Source organism: Lepidochelys kempii, chromosome 1, assembly GCF_965140285.1.
Source record: "Lepidochelys kempii isolate rLepKem1 chromosome 1, rLepKem1.hap1, whole genome shotgun sequence".
NCBI classification, from domain to species: Eukaryota; Metazoa; Chordata; order Testudines; family Cheloniidae; genus Lepidochelys; species Lepidochelys kempii.
Window position 1 is genome coordinate 118,743,888 of NC_136380.1, and position 23,978 is coordinate 118,767,865.

Here is a 23,978-nt window from a genome sequence, read left to right on the forward strand (position 1 = left end):
GATAGGATACAGAGGGCCCTAGACAAATTAGAGGATTGGGCCAAAAGAAATCTGATGAGGTTCAACAACGACAAGTGCAGACTCCTGCACTTAGGATGGAAGAACTCCATGCACTTCTACAGACTAGGGACTGAATGGCTAGGCTGCAGTTCTGCAGAAAAGAACCTAGGGGTTACAGTGGATGAGAAACTGGATATGAGTCAAGAGTGTGCCCTTGTTGCCAAGAAGGCTACCATTTTGGCATTTTGGGCTGTATAAGTAGGAGCATTGCCAGCAGATCGAGGGACGTAATAGGGAGGGGATTTGATAGCTGCTTTCAACTACCTGAAAGGGGGTTCCAAAGAGGATGGATCTAGACTGTTCTCAATGGTACCAGATGACAGAGCAAGGAGTAATGGTCTCAAGTTACAGTGGGGGAGGTTTAGGTTGGATATTAGGAAAAACGTTTTCACTAGGAGGGTGGTGAAGCACTGGAATGGGTTACCTAGGGAGGTGGTGGAATCTCCTTCCTTAGAGGTTTTTAACGTCAGGCTTCAGAAAGTCCTGGCTGGGATGATTTATGTGGGAATGTAGCCAGACAGCCACCCCCCACCCCCCCACTCTCAGGCCAGCATTGCTGGGAACACAAGGGAGCCAAAACAACAGGGCACTTAACATCAATTCCAGCACAGCCTTTGAAGCTGTGAGAAGCACAGGTGTGCTGCTACAATGTGCCTCTGGGAACATGTGACAGACATGGCTCTTAGCCCCTACTAAATAGCGTGATGCACACACCCCAACATCCTAGGTGGGAAAATATTTACCCTAATAAAAGGAATGTCCAGTAGTCGAAACTTATTGTTTCTCTCCCTTGCAAGTGTAAACTACTCTTGCGAGAGCTGGCGTCGCCCAGACAGACCAGCCCCAATTTGGCATAAGAAAGGAGAAGGAGAATAAAGGAGTACAGAGGTATAAGTATGGGACCTACAGCACCATGATTTTTGAGTGCTTTTCACTATCTATCTGCTGGTCAGATAAGTGACAGCCTCCCAAGGCTTCTGCAGCTAAGAGGGTCCCTAAGCCTTGTCCCTTATTCGTCTTTCTGCGGAATTGAGTGACCGATCCTGGCTTGGCACCGCTGGAATCGAGAGATGCAAGGAGGGTAAGAAGCACCCACACCTGATCTCCTATCTTTAGTGTACACATATTTTGAAATAGAGCTCTATACTTTGTTTTCTTTCTTTGGGATTGTGGCTTCAGTTTTGTAACTTGTTTGTGTGTGTAACATCTCTACATTTAAGTAAGTAGGCACTAGCAATTTTGTAACCACATGATTAGAATCTAGTTTAATAAATTTTGGTAACCATTTGTGCATAAGCCTGACTTGTTTCTCTGGTTTACTGTAAAGCAGCCAACACAATTAAAGAACCTCAGCCATTTTGGCTCTAAAGCCTGGCCATTAGGTGAGAGTACTAAGAGCCTAGCGTTGAGTTGTGCCGCCTCCACGGGGCAAACTCTTGGGGCGCCTGTCAAGTCAATCGTGACTGCCCACTGCGAAAGAGCTCTGAGCTCTAGCAGTTAAAGTCACGGGTGTTTAGGACCTTGGGGCATCCGTCAGCCTAGCCCGGGCTGCCCGCCGCGAAGGGACAGTGCGTCCTAGCGGTTAAAGTCACGGATGGTATAAAACGGGCATAGCTGGCACCTCACCAAACATCCTTGGCCATCGGCTAACAGGGGATTAGGTCCTGTTTTGAGCAGGGGGTTGGACTAGATGACCTCCTGAGGTCCCTTCCAACCCTGATATTCTATGATTCCATGATTTCTGCCCTAGGCCCAAACAAATCAAATGCCAGCTCTGCTTGGTGGACTCCCTGAACCTACTCACGGTCCTCCATAGGGCCCCAGACTCCTGGTTGAGAATCACTGATGTAGATGCAGGAATTCACATGGCCTAGAAGGACCAGGCAGGATCAGACTGCTGTCAAGGGGATGAGTTGAAGTTAGATCCCTCATTGTGAGGAATGTATCCTGACTTAAGTATGCCTGGCCCAAAATCGAGATCAGATTCACCCTGTTAAATTCTAAAACTTGTGTGGGGCCTGAAGTGGACCTTTCTAGATTTACCTGAAGTCCCGAGGCGTAAAAGCGATTGCATAAGGAGAGGACCGCCATCTGCGCCTTCTGATACGACTGACCTGCGAGCAGCCAATCATCAAGGTAAGGAAATATTGGGCTGTCTTAAAGACTCAGACTTGCTGCTACCATGGAGAGTGCCTTTGTGAAACCTCCTGTGGCCGTTGAGATGCCGAAGGAAAGAACTCTGAATTGAAAGTGCTTGACGCTCAGCGTGGAATGCAGGAATCTTCTGTGTCCTGGATGAATGTCTATATGAAAGTAGGCATCCTTCAAATTGAGGGCTGCAAACCAGTCGCCTTTCTGTAGGGAGGGGATTATTAAGATCAAGGTGGTCATCCTGAATGTCAAATGGGCACACAAAGACATTTAGCTGTCTGAGGTGTAGGATGGGTCTCCAGCCCCCTTTCTTTTTGGGGATGAGGAAATATCTGGAGTAAAAACCCTTCCTCCTGAGTTGAGGAGGCACAGGCTCTATCTAACTGGATTTGGGAGTCCTTCTCCCATGTAAAAAGAAAAGGAGTACTTGTGGCACCTTAGAGACTAACCAATTTATTTGAGCATGAGCTTTCGTGAGCTACAGCTCACTTCATCGGATGCATACCGTGGAAACTGCAGCAGACTTTGAAGTGAGCTGTAGCTCACGAAAGCTCATGCTCAAATAAATTGGTTAGTCTCTAAGGTGCCACAAGTACTCCTTTTCTTTTTGCAAATACAGACTAACACGGCTGTTACTCTGAAACTCCTCCCATGTGTGAGTCCTCTTGTGAGAAGGGTCCCTGAAGAAGGACAGGGGATGGGATTTTGGAGAAGAGAAGACAGGAATTTGATAGTGTCGCCAGTCGAGAAGCTATTGAGGACCCATTTATCCAACATGATGTGATGCCACATCAGGAGGAAAGAGGCCAAGCAGCCCTCAAAGAGTGTGGGGTAAGGGGAGTGCAGAGAAAGGGCAGTGCAAAGACTTGTTGGTGATTCTCAACCATCCTTTGCTGGTGGAAGTCTGGGACTAAAGAGAGGGTGGTGATGGTGGTACATTTGCCTGCTACTTTGCGCCCTTTGATGTTTCCAAGGAGGCTCACAAACCCTTGGATGACAGAAGGACAGAGGGCCAGGACAGAGGAGGCAGCTGGGAATATTTCCTTTGGGGTGCCAGGGTACAGTTCCCCAAGGAGCAGAGTGGTGTGTGACAGTTCTTAAGGGAATGAAGTGACTCATCTGTTTTCTGGCTAAACAGGTTGTTACCCTAGAAGGGGAGATCTTCTACTGTTGCTGGACCTCCTTGGGGAACCCCGAGGATTGCAGACATGTATCTCATGATGACTGAAGTCGCCATGGAATGGAAAACCGTCTCCGCTGCATCCAGCGACGCTTGATGAGATGGTCTGGCAACAATTCCCCTTAGTCAAGGATGGCCCGGAATTGGGGCCTGGCTGAAATTTGTTTTTCCTACTGAAGAGATACAGTCTCTTGTCATCCTGGTCTGAAGGGGTGGGCGTAGGTTGGAGCAGTTTGTTGTGCTCCTTGGCAGCCTGGACCAGGGCGAATATAGCCTCAGAGTGAAGGTACCCTGAAATGGTACCAACCAATTGCAGCAACACTCTCTGCCCTGGCACCACAAGCCTAATCCCAGCCCAGTTAGGAGGGGCGGGGGGTCCCAGAGAGGGGGTTGGCTGGACAGTGAACCCACCCTGCACAGTGGGAGTTCCTCTTCCATGGGGCTGGGGGTGTCAGATATTGGCAATGACGTGCCTTCCCTCGCTGCAGCCCCACCAACCTGCCTGCAGGCATGCTGTGGGGAGAGGGGGCGGCAGTCTGGATGCCAGGGCTTTCCAGGAGGAGGGGAAGCTGAGAGCAGGGCAGCAGCATTGAGAGGTACCATGCAGTTCTGCGAGCTCCCAGCTGAAAACCCTGGCATCTGGACTGTAGCCCCTTCCTTTTCCCACAGCCTCCCGACCCAGCCTGCAGCATCAGTACTCCAGCAGGGGCTCCCTCACTGGGCGGAGATGTGGGGCCCCCATCCCCTTACCTCCTGTGTGGTCCCTGAGTGCAGGCAGGTTTGTGGGGCTGCAGCCAAGGAAGGCATGTCCCAGCCCTTCCTTCTCTGGCTCCAGCCTCACAAACCTGCCTGCAGTCAGGGCCTTTCTTCTAAAAGAAGTTCTCAATAAGTGACATGTCACTGCCAATATCCAAATCCTGTTAACAATGAAGTTGATGGGATGGGAATAGTTCCTGGCAAAATGTTGCTATGAACTGGAAGTGTTGATATCAGAGTTGGTATCAAGTGGCATCCACTGTATCTAAGAAAAAAGAAAACCGAATTACAATACAAGAAAGTTTGAGTGGGAACACTAGCAAAAAGCTGCAAACACTGAGGGGTTCTCTCTCAGACCACAAGTGGTAGAAAGGAACTGGAGAGGTGGTTGGTCCGCAGCACCCTTTGTACCCTCAGTTTAAAGCAGAAGGTGGGGAAGGGTGCAGGCACGGACTGGTGGACCCTACTACTGAAAAATCTTCTGGTCTCAGGCACACGGAGTGCATTCCAACCCACAGAGAATACCCACAGGGACGAGCACTCAAAGAAGAACCCAAGTCATTTGCCCATTCATTTGTTTCCACCTCAAGGGAATATTTTTAATTCAATGTGAAGGGAGTCATGTGTGTAAATTCCTGTGCACTGAAATGAGAATCTACAATTATGTCAGGCAAGTGCAAATGAAGTGTCTCTTAAAAACTCGCTTGCAACATTCACAAGTGCCATAGAAAAATGAAAGACAGATACAATAGATGCAAACTAACAGCTGTATCAAACAAAACTATTAGTTAATTATTTCCATTTGCGTCAAAGCATGAGCATTAACAGAAAGGAAAGTTAAATATTTAACAAGAAGAAAACTTATCATGAAAAACTAAAAGGTAATGGTGACCAAATAGTGGAGCCTCCGAGAGAATTTACAGCTATCCACTCCCAGCATAGGAATGTTGCTCCTGCTGACTATTTGCATCTCCCTGCACACATACAGTGAATCATGTCCATTCACACTTTTTTCTTCATACTAATGTTCATAAATCACAGCAGAGAAAACAAATAAGCAGTGAAAACATGTTATTAAATGACACTCCAAAACCAAATAACCTTTACATTTTTAGTAGCAGAAAAGACAATTAACAAAGTTGTAGTTATTTACAAGATAGAAAATTACATTTTGGCAGCTCATTTGGATTTCATATCAAACCTACACAAACATCACTGAGTCATTTCCCTAAAAATCTCTGCTAGTTTTAGAAACTCCTATGGTATAATTTAAATGTGATTTAATAGAATATAATTGCAAAGTGCTTCTGCTCCCTATTATAATAAAGATGTCTTTGATAGGAACTTTGGAAATGATTGCACTGCCAGTATTAATGGTGTCAAGTCAACAAGGGCTGTCATTTTTTATGTTTGTATAATACCTAGCACAATAGGGTTTTGGCATGGATGACCTTTAGGTGCCAATGCAGTATAAATGTTAAATAAAATAATAATAATATATATACAAAAAAGGAGATATGGCAAGCTTTCCCTTTCCCTATCTTATATTTGTAGCAATAAAATGTATATCATAATTTGAATTTATTTTATGTATTACATTTAATGTGTGTCTCTTCCATTTTTAAAAATGGATTTTTATTGACTGCAGTACTTCGGTTACTGCAGTGTCCAAGCATGGAATGGAACACATATTGGTTTCCAGTCTTTTTGTTTCATGGTGGCTCTGCTTTATGGTCAAGTACAATAAAATCTAAAGTTCTTCTCTTTTTGGGATCACAGACATATTGTTGCTCTAGAACAATGTGCACATCCATAGCAAAATTATATGCATTTTTACCTCCAACATCAGCTGGGTGAATTCTTCATTGCTGAGAAACGAAGGCTTCCAGTCTTGCTGAATTTCACAAATTTCTGTCTGTGCTGAGACTTCTAAACAAATAACAACATTACAATTTTTTTTTAAAAATCCAAAGAAAAGTATATTTTGCAAAACTATATACAAATTGCTGCTAAGGGATGTAAATATTTTATATAACTTGAAATGAATAGAGATTTTCAAGCACTGGACATGCATGCAGTGCAAGAATATGGATAATCTCCTCATTGGGCCACGTCCGGAGGTCCTTACTCAGTTTTTATTCAGCCAAACCCCATTGTCTTCAATAGGAGTTTGCAGTCAAATGGCCATTGTTTTCAATCAGTGTGTTACCTAGGTGAATTTTGAATTAAAAAAAAAAGCAAAATCGCATGAGGGTTAGCATATATCAAATATGTAGTTTACCGAGTTTCAGACTTAGGATGGGAATGACCAAGGGCTAGATTTTGGCCTACAGCCACAACGCCGAGTAGGGGCAGTGAAAAAGCATCCTTGAGGAAGCTGGATGACTGTGCCTTAGAAACCACAATCGCTCCCCCAGTTGCTTGGTGCACAGGTGGAATGTACAATTTACAACAGCATCTCTTGTGATGGAACATCCTTCTCTCCTCACACCATCTCCAGCCAGCTCCACAGTGCAGTGCAGGCCAGAGGATGGGGAAGCAAACCAGAGCTTCACTCACAAAAAACAGTTGGAAAATGCAATCTCCTATCCTTTAAAATAAAAATCTGACTGTGAACCTGTCTGGTGGTTTGATGGTGGCATTCTGTTCTGTCACATGGAAGCACCGTCCAATAAACACTCCTAGGGCATTCGTCCTTTGTAAGTTTTCACTTGGAGAAGTGCCAGTGTATGATAATTATAAATCATGGCTCTGTAGTTAAGACTGAACCCAAATGAGAGCTGATTGAATCATATTTGATGAATAATTTATTTCAAATAACATTTCCAATTAGTATTGGTATATTATGGACCTTGGTGCCTAAGTAATGTAAGGATGTATTTGTCAGATAAATTATTTGATACATTTCTCAAAATTTTATACATATTTGCCTAATAATCTGTTCAGTATTCACCCAGCTCTAATAAAAGTACACTTGAGCGCTAACACTGGTGGTCGGGTAGAGGATAAATGTGTCCTCTCTACTCTACTCTGATTAACCTAATCTGTCAACATTTACAGAGCACTTAATGCCACGTTCTCTCTGTTTCAAGAGACTGACCACAAAAATAAAAATGGCTGAATGATTTAAAAGGCAGTAAACCTATATACTGTCTGCGTGAAGTGTCTCATGGAAGTAAATCAAAGCACCCACACAAGCACAGGTTAGTGCTTTTATCAGTGGAGCTGCAGCAGTCTGTTTCCCACTAAATTAACTTTTTCAGCATTGCTGGGGTTGTCTTGATATCACAATGCAGTGGCTTTACCGGCCCAGAATGTTCAGCAGATGGCTGAGAAACAAAGGATCAGCTCCAATCAACTCTTTATTATGTACCCTGCAAAATGCAGAATATTTTACAGTAGATACTAGCATGGCAAAAATGGCATATTTGAAAAATCAAATTTCTGGAAGAATTATTTGAATTTTGCCAAGCTTCCTTGGATTAATAGAAAGAGACTGTTTAGTAAGCAGGAAATCTGAAAATTGATCTGCTTTTCTGTTATAACTGATTAATTGTAATTAATTAATTATAAATGATTGGTTTAAAAAGCCAAATGTAAGAGAAAATACTATTGAATACAACAAATAAAACCATCATATACAATGGGGATAAAGAAATGTTTTTAAACTGAATTGTTTGTTTTGTAGTATGTTGCATATCTACTGTTGATTTAAACTTTTAAATAATGGATTTTTGTCTGAAAAGTATCTTTCTTTCTTTCTCTTTCTTTCTTTCTTTCTTTCTTTCTTTCTTTCTTTCTTTCTTTCTTTCTTTCTTTCTTTCTTTCTTTCTTAAAGAGTACAAAACCAATAGCAATTCAGTCCAACTTCTATATACAATCATAGGCTGTTTACTAAACAGAGAACAATCAGGTAAAATAAAGTAAAATGCCTTTTTTGAGTAAATTATTGGTGCTATCAGCTACTCCATTTACGCTTATTATTACACTTATGTGGTTGTTCTTTAGTGGATTTTTTAAAGTGTGCATATTAACATCTTCTTTTACCCTGCCTTGGGCAGATAAAAAGAAAGATATATCATTACTGTCAGATTTTAAATAGGTATATACAATTATGAAAGAAGCTGTAAAAGAATAACAGATATAATGAAACTTTCAGATGTCCCAATTGTGCCCTCTTGCATGAAATAACTTTGTCTATGGCAATATTTAATTAAAAGAGAACCATCACTGCAATTACAGATTAACTATAATTCTTTCCTCAATTATTTTGACATTTGTGACTTAATTATGTTGGTGTCATGATGTAAGAGTTTTTATCTGCTTCTTTATTACACCCATATCTCTCAACTCTGAGAAGGTGGAAAGATTGTCCAAGGAATAAAAGAGAGCAAAATGGCAAAGATTAATTCACTAGGCCCCAGTCCTGCAAGCTGCTCTGTGAGGTTGGACCCGTTCACCTCTATGGAGTTCTAGTGAAGTCACTGGAATTCCACATGGTCTTGAGGACTGTCACTTCTGGAGATGTGGCTCATTTACACTGTTCCAGAACTGTGTATACACTGCCTGAGCAGTGTAAAGAGGCCTTATCAAATGAGAATCAGTCCCTGCTGCAAACATGCCAAACCCGTGGAAAAAATGCAGAAATTGGGCTTGTTTAGAGTTGCTTGTTGGCTAGTTTTTGGCTTGTAGCTTGTTTCTTGTTTGGCTTGTCTCTTATTGTAGCTTGTTACTTCTTTTTTTTATTGGCTCCCGGCAAGCAGGGGCAAAGGGGGGCAGGCAGGGACAACAGGCAAGCAGGGGCAAGTGGCGGAGAGAGTCAGGAGTGCACAGAGGGCCCACCACAGTGCCAGACTGCAAACCGGGGGATCTAGTCACATAGAGTGTTATGGTTCTTAGGGATTGGCTTGTTTTGGCCTTGTTTTGAAATGGGATTAGCTTGATTGTTGGCTTATTGTGAAAGTCAGGGTGCTTATTTACCACATGAAAGTTGGCAACTGTGCCCTACTGTCAAAATTAGCTTAGATTACAAGTGATAAGGTATTCTGGTGCTCTTAGTCTTGTTCCTGATTTGAGGCTGATGTGCATGCACAAGGGAACCCTCTGTGTGCAGATCTCCCCCTATTGCAGTGGTTCTAAACCAGAGGTACATGTATCCCTGGGGGTACGCAGAGGTCTTCCGGGGGTACATCAACTCATCTAGATATTTGCCTAGTTTTACAATAGGCTACATAAAAAGCACTAGTGAAGTCAGTGCAAACTAAAATTTCAGACAAACAAGGACTTGTTTCTACTGCTCTATATACTAGACACTGAAATGTAAGTGCAATATTTATATTCCAATTGATTTATTTTATAACTATATGGTAAAAATGAGAACATCAGCAATTTTTCAGTAACACTGTGCTGTGACACTTTTGTATTTCTATGTCAGATTTTGTAAGCAAGTCGTTTTTAAGGGAGGTGTAACTTGGGGTACGCAAGACAAATCAAACTGCTGAAAGGGGTGTAGTTGTAGAGCCATTGCCATCCTGCCAGGAACTTGGAGCATGCACAAAGCCTTCAAGTGAATGGTCAACACTTCCAGATCATTTTCCAAGATCTCAAGGGATCTATGATTTGTGGGGGCTGAAGCATCTGCCCATTTCATGGGGTATGAGGCAGGGGGCAAATCCCACACTTCTGGTAGAACAATATGGTGAAAACTCTGCAAGGCAAAATTTGCAGCATTCCACCCTAACCTCAGGATTTCTTCAGCAAGAGGTGATCTGTCTCTAAAGTTTACTCACATCACAGAAGAGTGGTACAATTCAGCACATTTATAGTTTTTGCACAGAGTGCCTCCAAAGATTGGAACAGCAATGGTTAGAGATCAGTATTGAGATATAATGGTAGAGCTGACACGTTTTTATGAGAATAAACATTCACCCTTCAGATATATTTTAAAATAAATTTCTGGCTGTCATCACTACTCAGCAGCTGTCCTTATTGTGCTCTTCTATGCCAAATTTGCAAATGGCCTTAAAACCAAACTAAAATTGCACCTATGCAAATGAAAAACTGGTATTTGCTTGTGCACATTGGGTAGAAGTCCCCCAGATTTATGCAAGCAAATATTTGTGAATACAATTTATTAAACCAATTTTAAAAATTTGGCCTTAATGTCAGAATTTCCCACTGTACTACATTATACACACATTAGTTCTGAGCTCCCCTCCTTTCGCCACCCTTCAGGCTGCTTGGTGTGACGGCACATGGATCCAAGTGCCAGAGAAACAATGATCAATATTTTAAAGCCAGAAAGTATGCCATGTGATCTTTCTTTAAGATATTTTCTGTACAGAAAATTATTTAAATTCGTAACCTTGAACCTTCACTTTCTCCATTTTTTTTTTTTTTTAAAGAATCCCTGATGGATTTTCATCTGTTAAAAGGTGTAGCGGGCATGATGAAGTAGAAACTGAGACCTGGGAGAGACACGACTCTGGATGCTGGCTTAATAGCAGGTTGGATTATCCAGGGAAAACAACCCCACTCCAAACCCACCAGCTCTATACCAGGACTGTACCGAGGCACACAGGCAAGCTTCTCATATGATAACTCCTCTATCCCCTATCCTCAGAAGCTGCTTCTTTTTCATACTTAGGGCCCACAGTGTGCAGGAGTCACAGCCCCCTTTCACAGTACCCCAGGAGAGAACAGACTGGCTCCCTACATCTACTTTTAGAGAAGCTAAGAAGAATATTTCCCCACTCCAGTCAGAAGTCTGTTGGTGTCAGGAGAAGGGAGCTTCCTCTTTCCCGCTTGATCACTGTTTTGTGCAGATCACAAGTCCCTCCCCTGCTTAGCTCACAGGTTCATTTCAGAGCTCTGTGCCCTTTGCATTTCTTCCCTGGCTGCCTGATATTCAGTCAGCTAGGGAGGCATACATCCTCTGCCTTAGAACGTCGGAGGACTGACCAGCTTCATTCACTTGAGCCCAACAGCCAAAAGGAGCATTGTGAGCAAGAAAGGCAGTCTTGAGCAAGCCCATCAGGTCTGAACAGGCATTATACTACAGAGCAAGTAGGATAAGTACTATCCTGTACCAAGGAGCAGCCGAGGAGGCTGATTTGGGTTGCATGGTACCCTTAAGTTTTCTCGTCATAAACTATGACTTGGAAAAAATCTTAATATGAAATTTTTAACCACCTGAGCCACTCTGACCATCACTGGGGTAACAAGGATTTGGTTCAGTTTGACTGTACATGGATAGGTTTAGCAATTTTTACCATTGTGTTTCTGCAGGAAGCCAATGACTTTTTCAAGCACTGTAGTTTTGTCCATTTTACGGGTGTTGCCTGGAAGCATGGAGCTGAGCTCTTTGATGAGAACATTGAATTGGTCACGTCTCTTCTTTTCAGACTTGTTACGTGACGCCCTATAAGTATGAAAAAAATAATGAATGGACCTAGAAAGAGTAATCATTACATATTCTTCTTGCGACATGTTATTTAGAAAATGAACTCGCTATGAATCAGTGTGTGAACACTAATGGCTGGCACCAGGCAAAGCTACATAAGCAACCAAGAACTGACCTTTCTCACTGTCATCTTTGTGACCTCTTTGCTGGGACATCTTGAAAAGCGGCATGCTCCGCAGGATAGAGTGCTAGGATGGGAAACAACAGAGCTGGATTTTATTCCAGTCTCTGCTCTGTGACTTTATTATCTTATTCCTGGGCTCACTCAGGGGGCACATGTTGGCTCTTCTGTCCTCCCCCTATCACTCCAGCAGCAGGACAAGATGTGGAGGAATTTCATGTCCTTGTTTTCAGACAAATTATAAAGCTTGTCTTGTGAGCACAGGTTTTCATATGTGTGTAGGTGTACTCAAAATTCATGCATTCTATGCTGAGGTACTTTCAGTAAAGGAAGATTGTAAATAGACAAGGTAAATAATATGACAACACTTTTTGTTGGCCCAGAAAACAATTTATAATGCTCAAACTTTTGGGCTGATCAAAACATTTAGGTATCCTAAATTATTTGTTGGTCAGATAAAAAAGTAAAAAAACTATGGCAGTTTATAAGCATCCTGTAGAATTGTTTAATTTGGTGCCCCGAATTTCCTGTTGCCCTATGCAGCTGCTTACTTTGCGTACAGGTAAGGACGGCCCTGCCTCCAAGGACCAATATGTAAATAAACATTTTCAGCAGAGATATGACAATGGAGGCTTCCATATGTTACCAGTGACGGGGTGGGGGCTGGAGGCAGTAATTTTTGTTTGTCTTGCTCTCTGGCCTGAATACTTTTTGACATGCACTGGAAAGAAGGTTTCAGAGTAGCAGCCGTGTTGGTCTGTAATCCACAAAAAGGAAAGGAGGACTTGTGACACCTTAGAGACTATCAAATTTATTTGAGCATAAGCTTTCGTGACCTACAGCTCACTTCATCGGATGCATTCAGTGGAAAATACAATGGGGAGATTTATATACACAGAGAATATGAAACAATGGGTGTTACCATACACACTATAACGAGAGGTTTCAGAGTAGCAGCCGTGTTAGTCTGTATCCGCAAAAAGAAAAGGAGGACTTGTGGCACCATTTGTTAGTCTCTAAGGTGCCACAAGTCCTTCTTTTCTCTTTACTGTAATGAGAGTGATCAGGTAAGGTGAGCTATTATCAGCAGGAGAGCTTTGAACACAAAAGTTTGGGTGGATGCTGTCTAACTGATTTAAGCCTACTCCTGTTACACATGCAGAAGATTGTCGGGACAAGATTTGAATCCATCTTCTTCGTATTTCCAAACAATTCAAGAAGATTTAAAGAACAGCAACATTTTATTTTCATGTAATTCAATCCTCAGCCCATGTTAGCTTGAAGGCTCCCATTCCTCCAAAAACTGAAACTCCCCAACCATATATAGAGTAAGTGTTGCTTGCATAGAAAGTAAAATATGTTTTGACAGAAACCAGAAAGTACCTATTTTTAACCCTTGACATTTTATTCACAAAGGAAATCTGAAAACTTTTGTAGTGGAAATAACTCGACCAAGATCCAAATCAATGAACAGAGTAGGATCCTTAAAAGAAGAAAACAGAAAACCTTATTAGGTCATCTAATCTATCCCTTTGCCAATGCAGGATTCTATATTTGCTAGTGCTTTGTTCAGTCCAGTTTTAAATGTCTTGAACAATGCAGGTTCCAACACTTCCCTTGGAAGCTTATTCCATAGTCTAGTAAATATCACTATTAGGGCACTATCCCTGATACTCTGCTGAAGTTGTCCTTGTCTTAATTTCATACCCTTCACCTTGATCAATTGGTCCTTCAGCCCTCCTACAGATTGCGCCAATCACAGCACATCTTCCATTCTTCTCATATCTTGGCCTTCCTTCTCCATATGCGGCTATGTCTTTTCATGATAAAATCTTCCCATCTCTTTGGGGGTTGGCTGAGTGGTCATTTCAGTTCCTGTGGGTACCACTCGGCGACAGCTGCAGTCCATCGATTGTCAGTGAGCCTCGTTATATGCCTAGCCCATCGTATTTTTTATGCCTGCTCTCAACAACGACATCCTGCACTCCACTCTGCTGTCTGATCACTTCACTGGGGACTCGGTCTTGTATTGAAATTCCCAGAATTCTTCTTTCCATTGCCCTCTCTGTGACACACAGTTGCTGCTCCTCTGTCTTCATCAGCACCCATGTTTTGCTGCCGTACAACATTGCTGGCAGGACTGTTGAGTTGAAGAAGCTGGCACGTGTTGCCTTTTTGATTTTTCCTTGGAGGACATCCTTGATAGAATTGAATGCACACCAACCTGCTTTCTTTCTTCACGAGAGTTCACCTTCCTGATCTTGACGCATGTTAATTTCTTGGCCCAAATAGACATATTGCTCAACTTCTTCTATTTGTTCTCCCTTGGTTGTTATCTGGACTTTTGGTAAGGTATCAGACTACATAAATTTCGTTTTGGAGGGGTAAATTTTCAGTCCGACTTGGCTGCTTTTTGTGTTGAGTTCTTGCAGCATTTTCTGTAGTTCGATATCATTTTCGGCGGTCAACCCAATATCGTCCACAAATCTGAGACGGTTTACCTGTTCTCCGTTGATGATGATTCCACCCTTCCAATTCATTTGTCCCATTATCACTTCGAGGCAGGCTGTGAAGAGTTTCGGTGAAACTGTGTCTCCTTGTTGCACACCTTTCTTAACTGGGATGTGAAGGGGAGTATCAAACAAGGTAGTGCAGCATTCAACAGCATAGAATGTTCAACAGCATAGAGATCAATGCGGTGTTGAAAGCTTTTGAAGAGCAGGGCATTGACATAAGCTATATCAAACTATTAAAGGAAGCAAATTCTGATTGCACAATTCATACCATTAGTCCTGGTTATGTACCTCCTGGTTATCTTCAAAGCAATATGGCATATGCTAATGGGAAAAAGATACACTGTCTGAATGGAATTTTGATTCTGAGTAAATATTAACAAAGGCTTGTCCCTATGCATCACCAAAAATGCCCCTTACAAAAAAAAAAAAGAGGCATTAAAATGTCAGCAGATGGTAATGACAACTACCACTATTTAAGATATGTGTTTTCCTATGTCTGTTCTGTGTGTATGTTGCTCACTAACCCCCTTTTTAAATGGTTGCCTTGCATGCATCATAAAAGTAATTTGGACCTAAGTGTGTGAACTGGTAGTGACAGTTAAATCTGGAATTCCTCCCTCTATTCTCCCCTTTGCTTCATCCCCCACTCCATGAAAAACAACCCTGCATTCCAGCAATGTTATAATTCTTGACACTTTGTATCACACTTTCAGCTGCAATAGATCATCTCCAAAGACATCTTTTTCATGATGTAATGTGGAATGAGGCATCCATTCCCTTCATCATCCTCCTCCATTCACAGAGGTCTACATTATTTACAGATGGTTAGGCGCATCCTTATATTGTGCTTCTTTGTAGTATGCATTAATAATACTATGTTTAGCAACTGTCATACGTTAAGTCCCTTGTGAAGAGTGTCAGCACAGTGGCTTTGGGAAAACTTTGATAAGCCCTTTGCCTTAGAAGACATCCCTTGCAGTCCTAAGTGTTTGCAGCAGTTAAGTCTGCACATTGCTCCTTGTATCAAACAGTGGGCTTCTGTATCTCGAGCATGCATGAATTAGAAAAGAAGCAAAGGAGAACAGTTGAGCATGGCTGAAGAGCTTTCTGACCTATATTAGTGAAAAAAGGCTGCAGAAGGGAAGAAGCAGGAAAAAAATCAAAAGAGACGAGCCTGGACCAACTAGTTGTGCCTGGACTGGAAATACTTTCATTAGAAAGAACAAAGGAAAAACGTACATGCAACCTAAGGCTACCTCTACACCAGTTAAACTGCTGGTCGCAGTACTGATCACACTTCCAAAAAAGTTGCTAGCAAACAGATTCTGTGACACTCCTGGTGCCAGCCAATTACTATGGAGTTTTACTGCAACAAATGATTTCCTACCTGAAAAGACAACCCCTACAAAGTGTTAATAGCAATTTCCTGTGTATGTATGAACTGTGACTTTACCACTGTAGTTAATAGTACATTACCACTTAGACCCAATCAATTAGCTAAAAATTCAGCGTCTTGTGGGTTGTTCCAGTTAGGAGCAGTAATTGGTGATGGAACCAGATGTTTCTTTGAAGCAATACTGTTTATTTACAAAGAATGTACAAAGACCTGTTTCCCCGAACACAGCAGGAATCCAACAATCATGAGACAGTGTCTTTGCTCACAGTAGCAGGCACCTTTTCCAATCAGCACTCAGCTCAAAAGCTGTCTCTCTCTCTCTCAGCTTTTTTTTTTCTTTCTCTCCCTAAACTCTTGCCTATGTTTTCTTAAAACCACATTCCCAGTGCTTGTTCTGATTGTGCCCTTGGTTTTTCTGTCCTTGCTCTCTAGTGTTTTCTCCGGTTTTCCTCAAAAACACAGACACACACAATAATAGCTCCATCAATCAATACTTTAACCCCTGCATTTGCTGTATCAATCCTGGTAAACCCCTCACCCTGCATGGCATAGCTTCTGACTCAGTCTTGCCAAGTGGATCTGTGTGTTTGGTGGTGGCTTCTATTGTTTTATTACTAATCAAAGGGGCATTTAGCTGCACCATCATTTACCCTAGCTTCAGTGGAGTTTAACCCAAACCATAACAAGCACATATGAAAGGAGATTATGTTTAGGTCTGAAATAATGTTTGTAATGTTATTCATTTTTGGCGATTAGGTGATTTGAGAGTATTAGTCGTTTTTTGTTTTGTTTTTCTCCCAAATCATTATCAGATGATTACCCATGTATAAACTGAGTAACATAATAAGAAAACCTCATTATTTTCAATTAACAATCTGTGTTTCTTTTACAAAGTGTTTGTCATAAAGATTATATAACAACATGTGTTATTTTATACACATGGTGGACTAGACAGTTGTACTGTGGCAGAAACAGCATTCTGTAGGTTCCTCGGTTGATCCTATGCAGTAATGTAAAAAAGTAACCCTTGTATTTGGCTTGCTGATATTTTTCAGAGGAAGCACTATTGACATGCTTTTATTCTTAAAGGATGGCTGATAATAGTGCTTTGTGATTCAACAGTTTTTCAAGTTGTATTTGGCTTTATTTTTCTCTCCCTTTTGGTTAATTAGGAGGGAAAAAACAGCTTCTGCAGCAACATAAAACCTTAGGTACACAACAAAATGAACAGTGTTATAAGAGAAAAAAAGGGCTCACCTCTTTGCCCTGTCTTTCTCATTTTCATCCATGAGATTGTCTGACCAGCTTTTCCTGTGGAAAGAATGCAGTTATTTTCAGTTGTCCTGTCATTAGCTCTACCTTCAGGTTAATCTCAGAGTCACACTTCTGCTTTACTGTAATAACAGACTGATGGTACCCAAGCCAAATAAACATGTCAGCAGGGTTTTAAACTCAGACCTTAATTTTAAGAACCATCTATTGTAGATGTTATGATTCATTATTAATGTTTTGTACTGCAATAGCAGCCAAGGGCTCCAATCAGAGATTAAGGCCCCATTGTGGTAGGCAAAGTAAAAACACATACTAAAAAGACAGTCTCTCTGAAAAGTTTACAGTATAATGTACAAATGTACAAACCTCCAAGTTACTAGGCTAGACCAGTGGTTTTCAACCTTTTTTCATTTGCGGACCCCAAAAATATTTCGAATGGAGGTGCAGATCCCTTTGGAAATCTCAGACGTAGTCTGCGGAGCTCCGGGGTCTGCGGACCACAATTGAAAACCACTGCTCTACGGTAATAATAACCTTTCACGAACCCCTTAGTCATAGTCTGTGGACTCCCCTGGCGGGGGTGGGGTGCATGGACCACAGGTTGAAAGCCATTGAGCTAGATGAACGCCAGGAGATACAGGGAACCCCTCTATATGGAACCCCTCTGCACATTCAATGCTGCCTGTCCCAAAGAGGATTCACCCCTGGGGAAAAGCAGGTATTATTTCCACTACTGCCCTCCCGGGCGGTTCCTCCAGTTGGGGGAAGCTTAAAGTTCCTACAAGAGCTCGGCAGGAACCCCAAAGACAAAGGTAATATGAGGATGCATTGTGGGCTCAATTCCACAAAGCTCTGAAGCATGTGCTTAAGTCCTATTGACACAGTCTAGTTCCTACAGTACAGGTTTTTTTACACGTTGCAAAAACCAGCCTTGCAACTGACAACGTCTGAGACCCTTGTTGAAATCTCAGTCAAGAGGTCAGGGGTTGAATGGGCCCAACTGCCTTCTCACTATCTGACTTGAGCTTAATTTTTTAGAGTTCGATAGGTTTTTAAGTGGTGCAGCTGTCAGTCCTATTTTAGACCAACTTGACTTGTCACACAGAAAAAATGCAACCCCTGTGCAAAACTGAACGTTTACCAGACCTGTCAGTATTAACAGTTTTGGAACAGATACTGACTAAATTCTTGATCTTCCATAAGGCGTATGTCCATTGCTTCTATAAGAATGAGCCATTATGAACCTGCAACAGATACGTACAAGTGCCAACCATAGCTCAAAAGAAGAGTAGGTAAAATAGATAAATCATGTAGGCAAGACAGGTAAAAAGCTGTGTAAACTCAGCACAGCCGCGGATTCAGCTGTGTCTCCTCAAGCTGTGGCTACCCTATAGAGCTTACAGTGGTGCAATTGCACCGATGCAGCTGCCCTGCTGTAGCACTGAGTGCAGACGTTCTAAATTGACTTAATTACTCCAGCCCCCGCAAATGGCAGTAGCTATGTTGGCAGGAGAAACTCTCCCATTGATATAGCACTGTCCACACCACCGCTTAGGTCAGTGTAACTTACGTTGCTCAGGGAGTGGCTTATTCACACCCCTGAGCGACATAACTTATACCAACGTAAGTGGTAATGTGTACACAGCTGGATACATTCGTTCTCTGGCCACTGCCTGCCCCTCTTTTGTCAAGTGGTAATGTGTACACATAACTTATACCAACGTAAGTGGTAATGTGAACACAGCTGGATACATTCGTTCTCTGGCCACTGCCTGCCCCTCTTTTGTCCCCTCTTTTGAAGAAGGGAGGCTTGAGACATAATACCAAGCAGTGAGGAGAACAAAGCCTCGCATTTATCATTACCTGTGTCCATTCAAGGCATGTACTCCCACTTGTATCAGAGCACAAAACCCTTATGCACTGCTGCAACCCCCACAAGGATTTTCAGGATCAACAGCACAATGTTTCAAACTTTAGACTTCCTACACTGTGATTTGCAAAGTGGCATTCTGTATCACTATTCTTTCTATTAAATGATTCCACAAAATTTAGGAAGTATGATGCAACAAAAAGTTAAGAAAGGAGGGTCAAGTTACGAATATGCATTACTTAGGCTGAATACAATTTCAACGTATGATTTTGCACAGGAATTTTATTGTCTCAAGAATATTTGTTTAAAAACAATAATGAAAACTGATCAGTGGAAGAATTATGGATAATTTGTCAGTAGCTAGTAGATAGTTGTCCTCCATTAACTCATGAGACACTTATTAGCTAAGAAATATGAGATATACATGCAAATTATGCTGTTAATTTTTTGTAACAATACAAATGCAGCAGGAGGTTAAAAGCTGCTGTTCATTGGTCTGAGGATAAAGCCACTATAGGTGAGAAGCTTAATGGGATTTTAATTGGGTAGTGGAGGAGCATAAATAGGAGATACAGAGGGCACGTGTTGGATTTTATTGATGACTGGCACATTGGAATTGCTGTGTTCTGTAATCCAGAATATAGACAAAGAACACATGACTTATGAGGAGAGGCTGAGGGAACTGGGATTGTTTAGTCTGCGGAAGAGAAGAATGAGGGGGGATTTGATAGCTGCTTTCAACTACCTGAAAGGGGGTTCCAAAGAGGATGGATCTAGACTGTTCTCAGTGGTAGCAGATGACAGAACGACGAGCAATGGTTTCAAGTTGCAGTGGGGGACGTTTATGTTGGATATTAGGAAAATCTTTTTCACTAGGAGAATAGGATGGTGAAGCACTGGAATGCGTTACCTAGGGAGGTGGTGGAATCTCCTTCCTTTGAGGTTTTTAAGATCAGGCTTGACAAAGCCCTGGCTGGGATGATTTAGTTGGGGATTGGTCCTGCTTTGAGCAGGGGGTTGAACTAGATGACTTCCTGAGATCCCTTCCAACCCTGATATTCTGTGATTCTATGAAATAATAGTAAGTAGTGCTCATAAAGCTTTCAGACATTAGCTAATCAGGCTTCACAAACCGCCCATGAGGCAGGTTAGTATCATTATCCACATTTCATAATGGGGAAATTCATACAGCCAGGTGAATATTATTTAGCAAATAATTTATTTGACAAAATTCATTACCTTTTAAAATTAATCAACAAACACTTTTAAAAATTATACCCTGAGCCACAGAGTCAGACTGATAAACTGAACTGAAAAATATACTCTCAAATAATATATTTTACAAATGGAGTGACATTTTCAAACAAATAATTCAATAGTTTTTAAAATTATTTGCCCATTGGTAGGAACTGAGGCAACATGGTTAAATGACTTGTCCAAGAACACAGAAGCAGTCACAGAAGCAAGGACTATAACCCAGAAGTTCCTTGCCTTAAATCCCTTGGCCTTTGCTCAAATCACTAGGTTAGGCATCTCCATTGTCTTGATCACAAACTCTGATTCTGACTACTGCAGTAATTGTTACCATTTTGTACTTTTTTATTAATGAAGAGAAAAAGAATGACTGTTTTACTGGATATCTACAGAATACATGGAATTATACTGTGGGGGAAACTTATGCCCATACTCACTGGCAATAGACCTAACTCCTCTGTTCTGTCCAGGATTTGGCTTTCTCACTGACTGATGTCACATCCAGGATCTGCTGTGATGCTGCCAGTATCAGACACTATCCAGTTGTCACTTTGATTCCACATCCATTTGTTGACACAATCAAATCTCCAGAGCATCTTAAGTGTTGCTAACAATGTTTGTGAGTGTGTATTTGGCATATGAAATTAGAACTGTGGTCAATAAAATAGATATGGAAGAAAAAAATTTATTTTTTGTTAAATAGTTGTGTTGCCTCTCTGAGAAGCTGTAGAAGATGTCTGGGCCTGCAGGCCAGCTTCCTGTTGGAGCATAAATCAGTGACATGAAGTCTGGGCATATTCTTAGTGCAACTCTTTTATTTTATACTTTTTCAGCCAGTCTTTGAACAGAGGGGAGGGAGGTCACAGACAGCATACAGGGAACGCCCTCTTTCAGAACTGAGTCCCAAAGATCTCTCTCATTAGAGTGATTAAGGCAGAGAACAAATTCACTTGCTCCTTGCCACAGCTCCTCCCAAAAGAACTTGCATGACAAAACTGAAAACAACGCAGTATTTCTTCCAAGACTGAACAGTGCTCACACGTTAAGAATTTGCAACACGTTAAGAATTTGCAACCCTATGAATAATAGGCCCACCGGCTGACTCCTGCCATAAGAGTACTTAGCAATGACCATCATGTTTGTGCCTTTACTCTTATGGCAGGAGTCAGCAGGTGGATAATAAGCAAAAGATAGTAAGCAGCTTGAATCAACAGAGAAGACTATCAAGAGTCTCTCACTGAAGTAAGCCACCAAATCAGTCAGCATTTGAAATTGATAGTCCACAATGAGAACACACCTGAAGAGATAAAAAGAAACCCTCAGCTCACCACATGTACATATTGGGCCTGATCTTCCGCCACAAAGCTGCTGTGGATTCCCCAGCATGGGGAAATCCAAGGGAGCACAGAGCCAGTGAATTTACCTCTAAGTCATAGCTTCCATTGGAGGAAGCAGGTCAGGAGCATGTCCAGGAAAGCTGTGTGGTTGCACTGCTTTTGAGCTCCAGCAATCCCCAGATAGCATAATGGCCCTTATGTGCCTCACTTTTTAGATGTCCAACTTGAGATAACTTGGACCTGATTTTCAGGGAGTGGTATAAGAATTTGGGTAATATGTCAACTTACAATTTATAATTCTCTCATTATCACACTGCAAACTCCATTTTGAATGTGCAGCCCTTTGTCTTCTTCATTGTCTTTTTACTGATTTGTCTGGGGATGGTCTCCTGGCAACCAACTCACTAGGCTGATTTGGGAATTACTAGACAGAGGGACTGAAAGGTTATAAAAGGCAGGAGCTGATCTATTTGGTGTCTTTGGTCACTTTCACCAGCTCAAAAAGAGGGAAGCTGCTGCAGGAGTCTGATGAAATGGGGGAACCTAAACAGTCCCCCAAGAGGGGCACTATGTTGTATTTTAACTCTTAAGTAAAGAACACTGGCATTTTAGAATCCTGTGCAAAGTCTGTCTCTCTGTGTTATGTGCAACACCTGTCATATGTCCTTGAAGGGTTAGCATGTGACCCCAGAGCACCCACATTGCTGTAGTTTGGGAGAGGCTGTGCTTAAGCCATAGGGGAGGTTGAGGGGTCAAGAGCTAGGCAGTTGGACCATGGGGTCTAAGCCCTCAGGAATGGATGCCAGATTGAAGATCTGCACCGCAAGAGTGGGCCTAAGGATCCCAAACTAGGGGCAGTGCATGGAGTCTGTTCAGATTCTGGAGGCTTAAAGCACATGGGAGATTCAGTAATCAGATCTCCTCACAGCAGCCTGGTCAGTGCACAAGAGGGGGTGTTTAATTAGATTTGTGATGGAAAAGTCATCATTTTTCCTGCTTAGTAGGAACTCACAGCTGGGAGAGGTCAGCACTTGTCAAAATGAGGCCCAAGTTGTCTCAAGTCAATGGCCACTTCCAAAAATGTTAGCCAAGGCCCTTGTCACACAAAGTTCCGCATTCCTGAGGGATTTGTTCAAAATAGTAAAATACTGAAGTGTGATAAAGCAAGTTAAAGGATAAAAACTATCTTTGCTCCACATACATCTGGGTGAATGGACATAGCCAAGTGGTATGCCCAGTTCCAAATGATTCTTGCCAGTACAGGGCAAGATTCAGAGTGGCCTGACTCACTGTGCTCTTTTCAGCTGATGCCAATTGCTTGCTGGCTGCGGATATGCTCCCTGGTGTGGGAATTAGCCCTGCCCCTTTTCTTGGCTAACTACACCTTTTCAGACCTCTTTGCCCATTAGCTGGGTGTGTCTACCAGCGTCTATTCTTGTCCCATGTGGGGGTTATGGCTGGCTGACAGATCCATCGTACCTGACATCTTTATGTCTGGTAAACAGCGTTTTTGACTTGTTTGTTCAAAGCAAGAGGCAAGGTAAAAAATAATAAATTTTTGTATCAATTTTTACTGACAACAGCTGAAACTGATAATTTGCATTTTTATTGAAATATTTAAATCATGTTTTTTATGGTTTTGTGTGTGCTGCATTTATTGGGGAAATAGTGGTATCCTTGAAACAAAAGAGTAGCTCAAACCACCAGTCCTGTATCCTCTGACAGGGAAAGACAGAATAAGCATCTCCCTATCACCCCACATTCATTCATACAATGATAGCTGCTTGGGAGAGACGTCATGCAGGCACAATGTCAGCTCACTCCAAGGATTCTCCTGGATAAAGGCTGTGTGTGTTTGTTTTGATATACTCTGTTCCCAGTAGAAACTGAGCTCAAAATAGAAAACTCATCTGGCCATGATCACCTTGTAGTGCATATGAAACATGGTTTTAGCAAGTTATGCTACTGCTTTGCTACATCTGCTAAGCTAGATCTCCCCACGCCCCCACAGCTCTTGTGCCTGTGGCCTTGTCTACACTAATACTGCAAGTCGATCTAAGTTACACTACTTTAGTTACGTAACTTAAGTCAACATAACTTATATCGACTTACAACGATATCTACACCGCGCTATGTCGACGGGAGATGCTCTTCTGCCTCTCGTTGAGGTAGATTAATTAAGTCGACGGGAGTGTGCTCTCCCATTGACTTATCACATCTTCACCAGACCCACTACATCAATGCCACTGCATCGATCACAGTGGTGCTGATTTAGCCATGTAGTGAAGACAAACCGTGAGATAATACATTATGAGGTGTGACTGTGACAATAAAATAAAAGCGATCAGTCATAGGTTTCACAATAGCCCATACAACAGCCAGCTAACCTGGCTTCATAGGTGTTAGACTGAAATATAAGGGAGCTTTACAATTCCATTAAGCTAACTTGATTGAGAAAACATGATTGAAAAACTTACTCTTTTGCCCATCGTGACAGGGGCAGAGAGGCACAGTGGTCCACTGGAATTCCCAGGTTGTGCTGGGGAACAGTTACTTGGAACACCCCATGAAACAGTGGAACACAGTCTTCTCATGTGACTGGC

General features: G+C 42.1%; 1 protein-coding gene across 2 annotated transcripts in view; it reads right to left on the bottom strand.

Moving 5' to 3' along the window:
- Nucleotides 1-23,978, bottom strand: part of NPAS2 (neuronal PAS domain protein 2) — a 203,717-nt gene that overhangs the window by 89,121 nt on the left and 90,618 nt on the right. For both annotated transcript variants that reach the window (XM_073352007.2, XM_078853828.1), the window contains exons 2-4: nt 16,900-16,953; nt 11,419-11,567; nt 5,985-6,076 (exon numbers count right to left, since the gene is read on the bottom strand). In XM_073352007.2, coding sequence (XP_073208108.1) covers nt 5,985-6,076; nt 11,419-11,567; nt 16,900-16,953 — 295 coding nt within the window. The remainder of the gene's footprint in view (nt 1-5,984; nt 6,077-11,418; nt 11,568-16,899; nt 16,954-23,978) is intronic.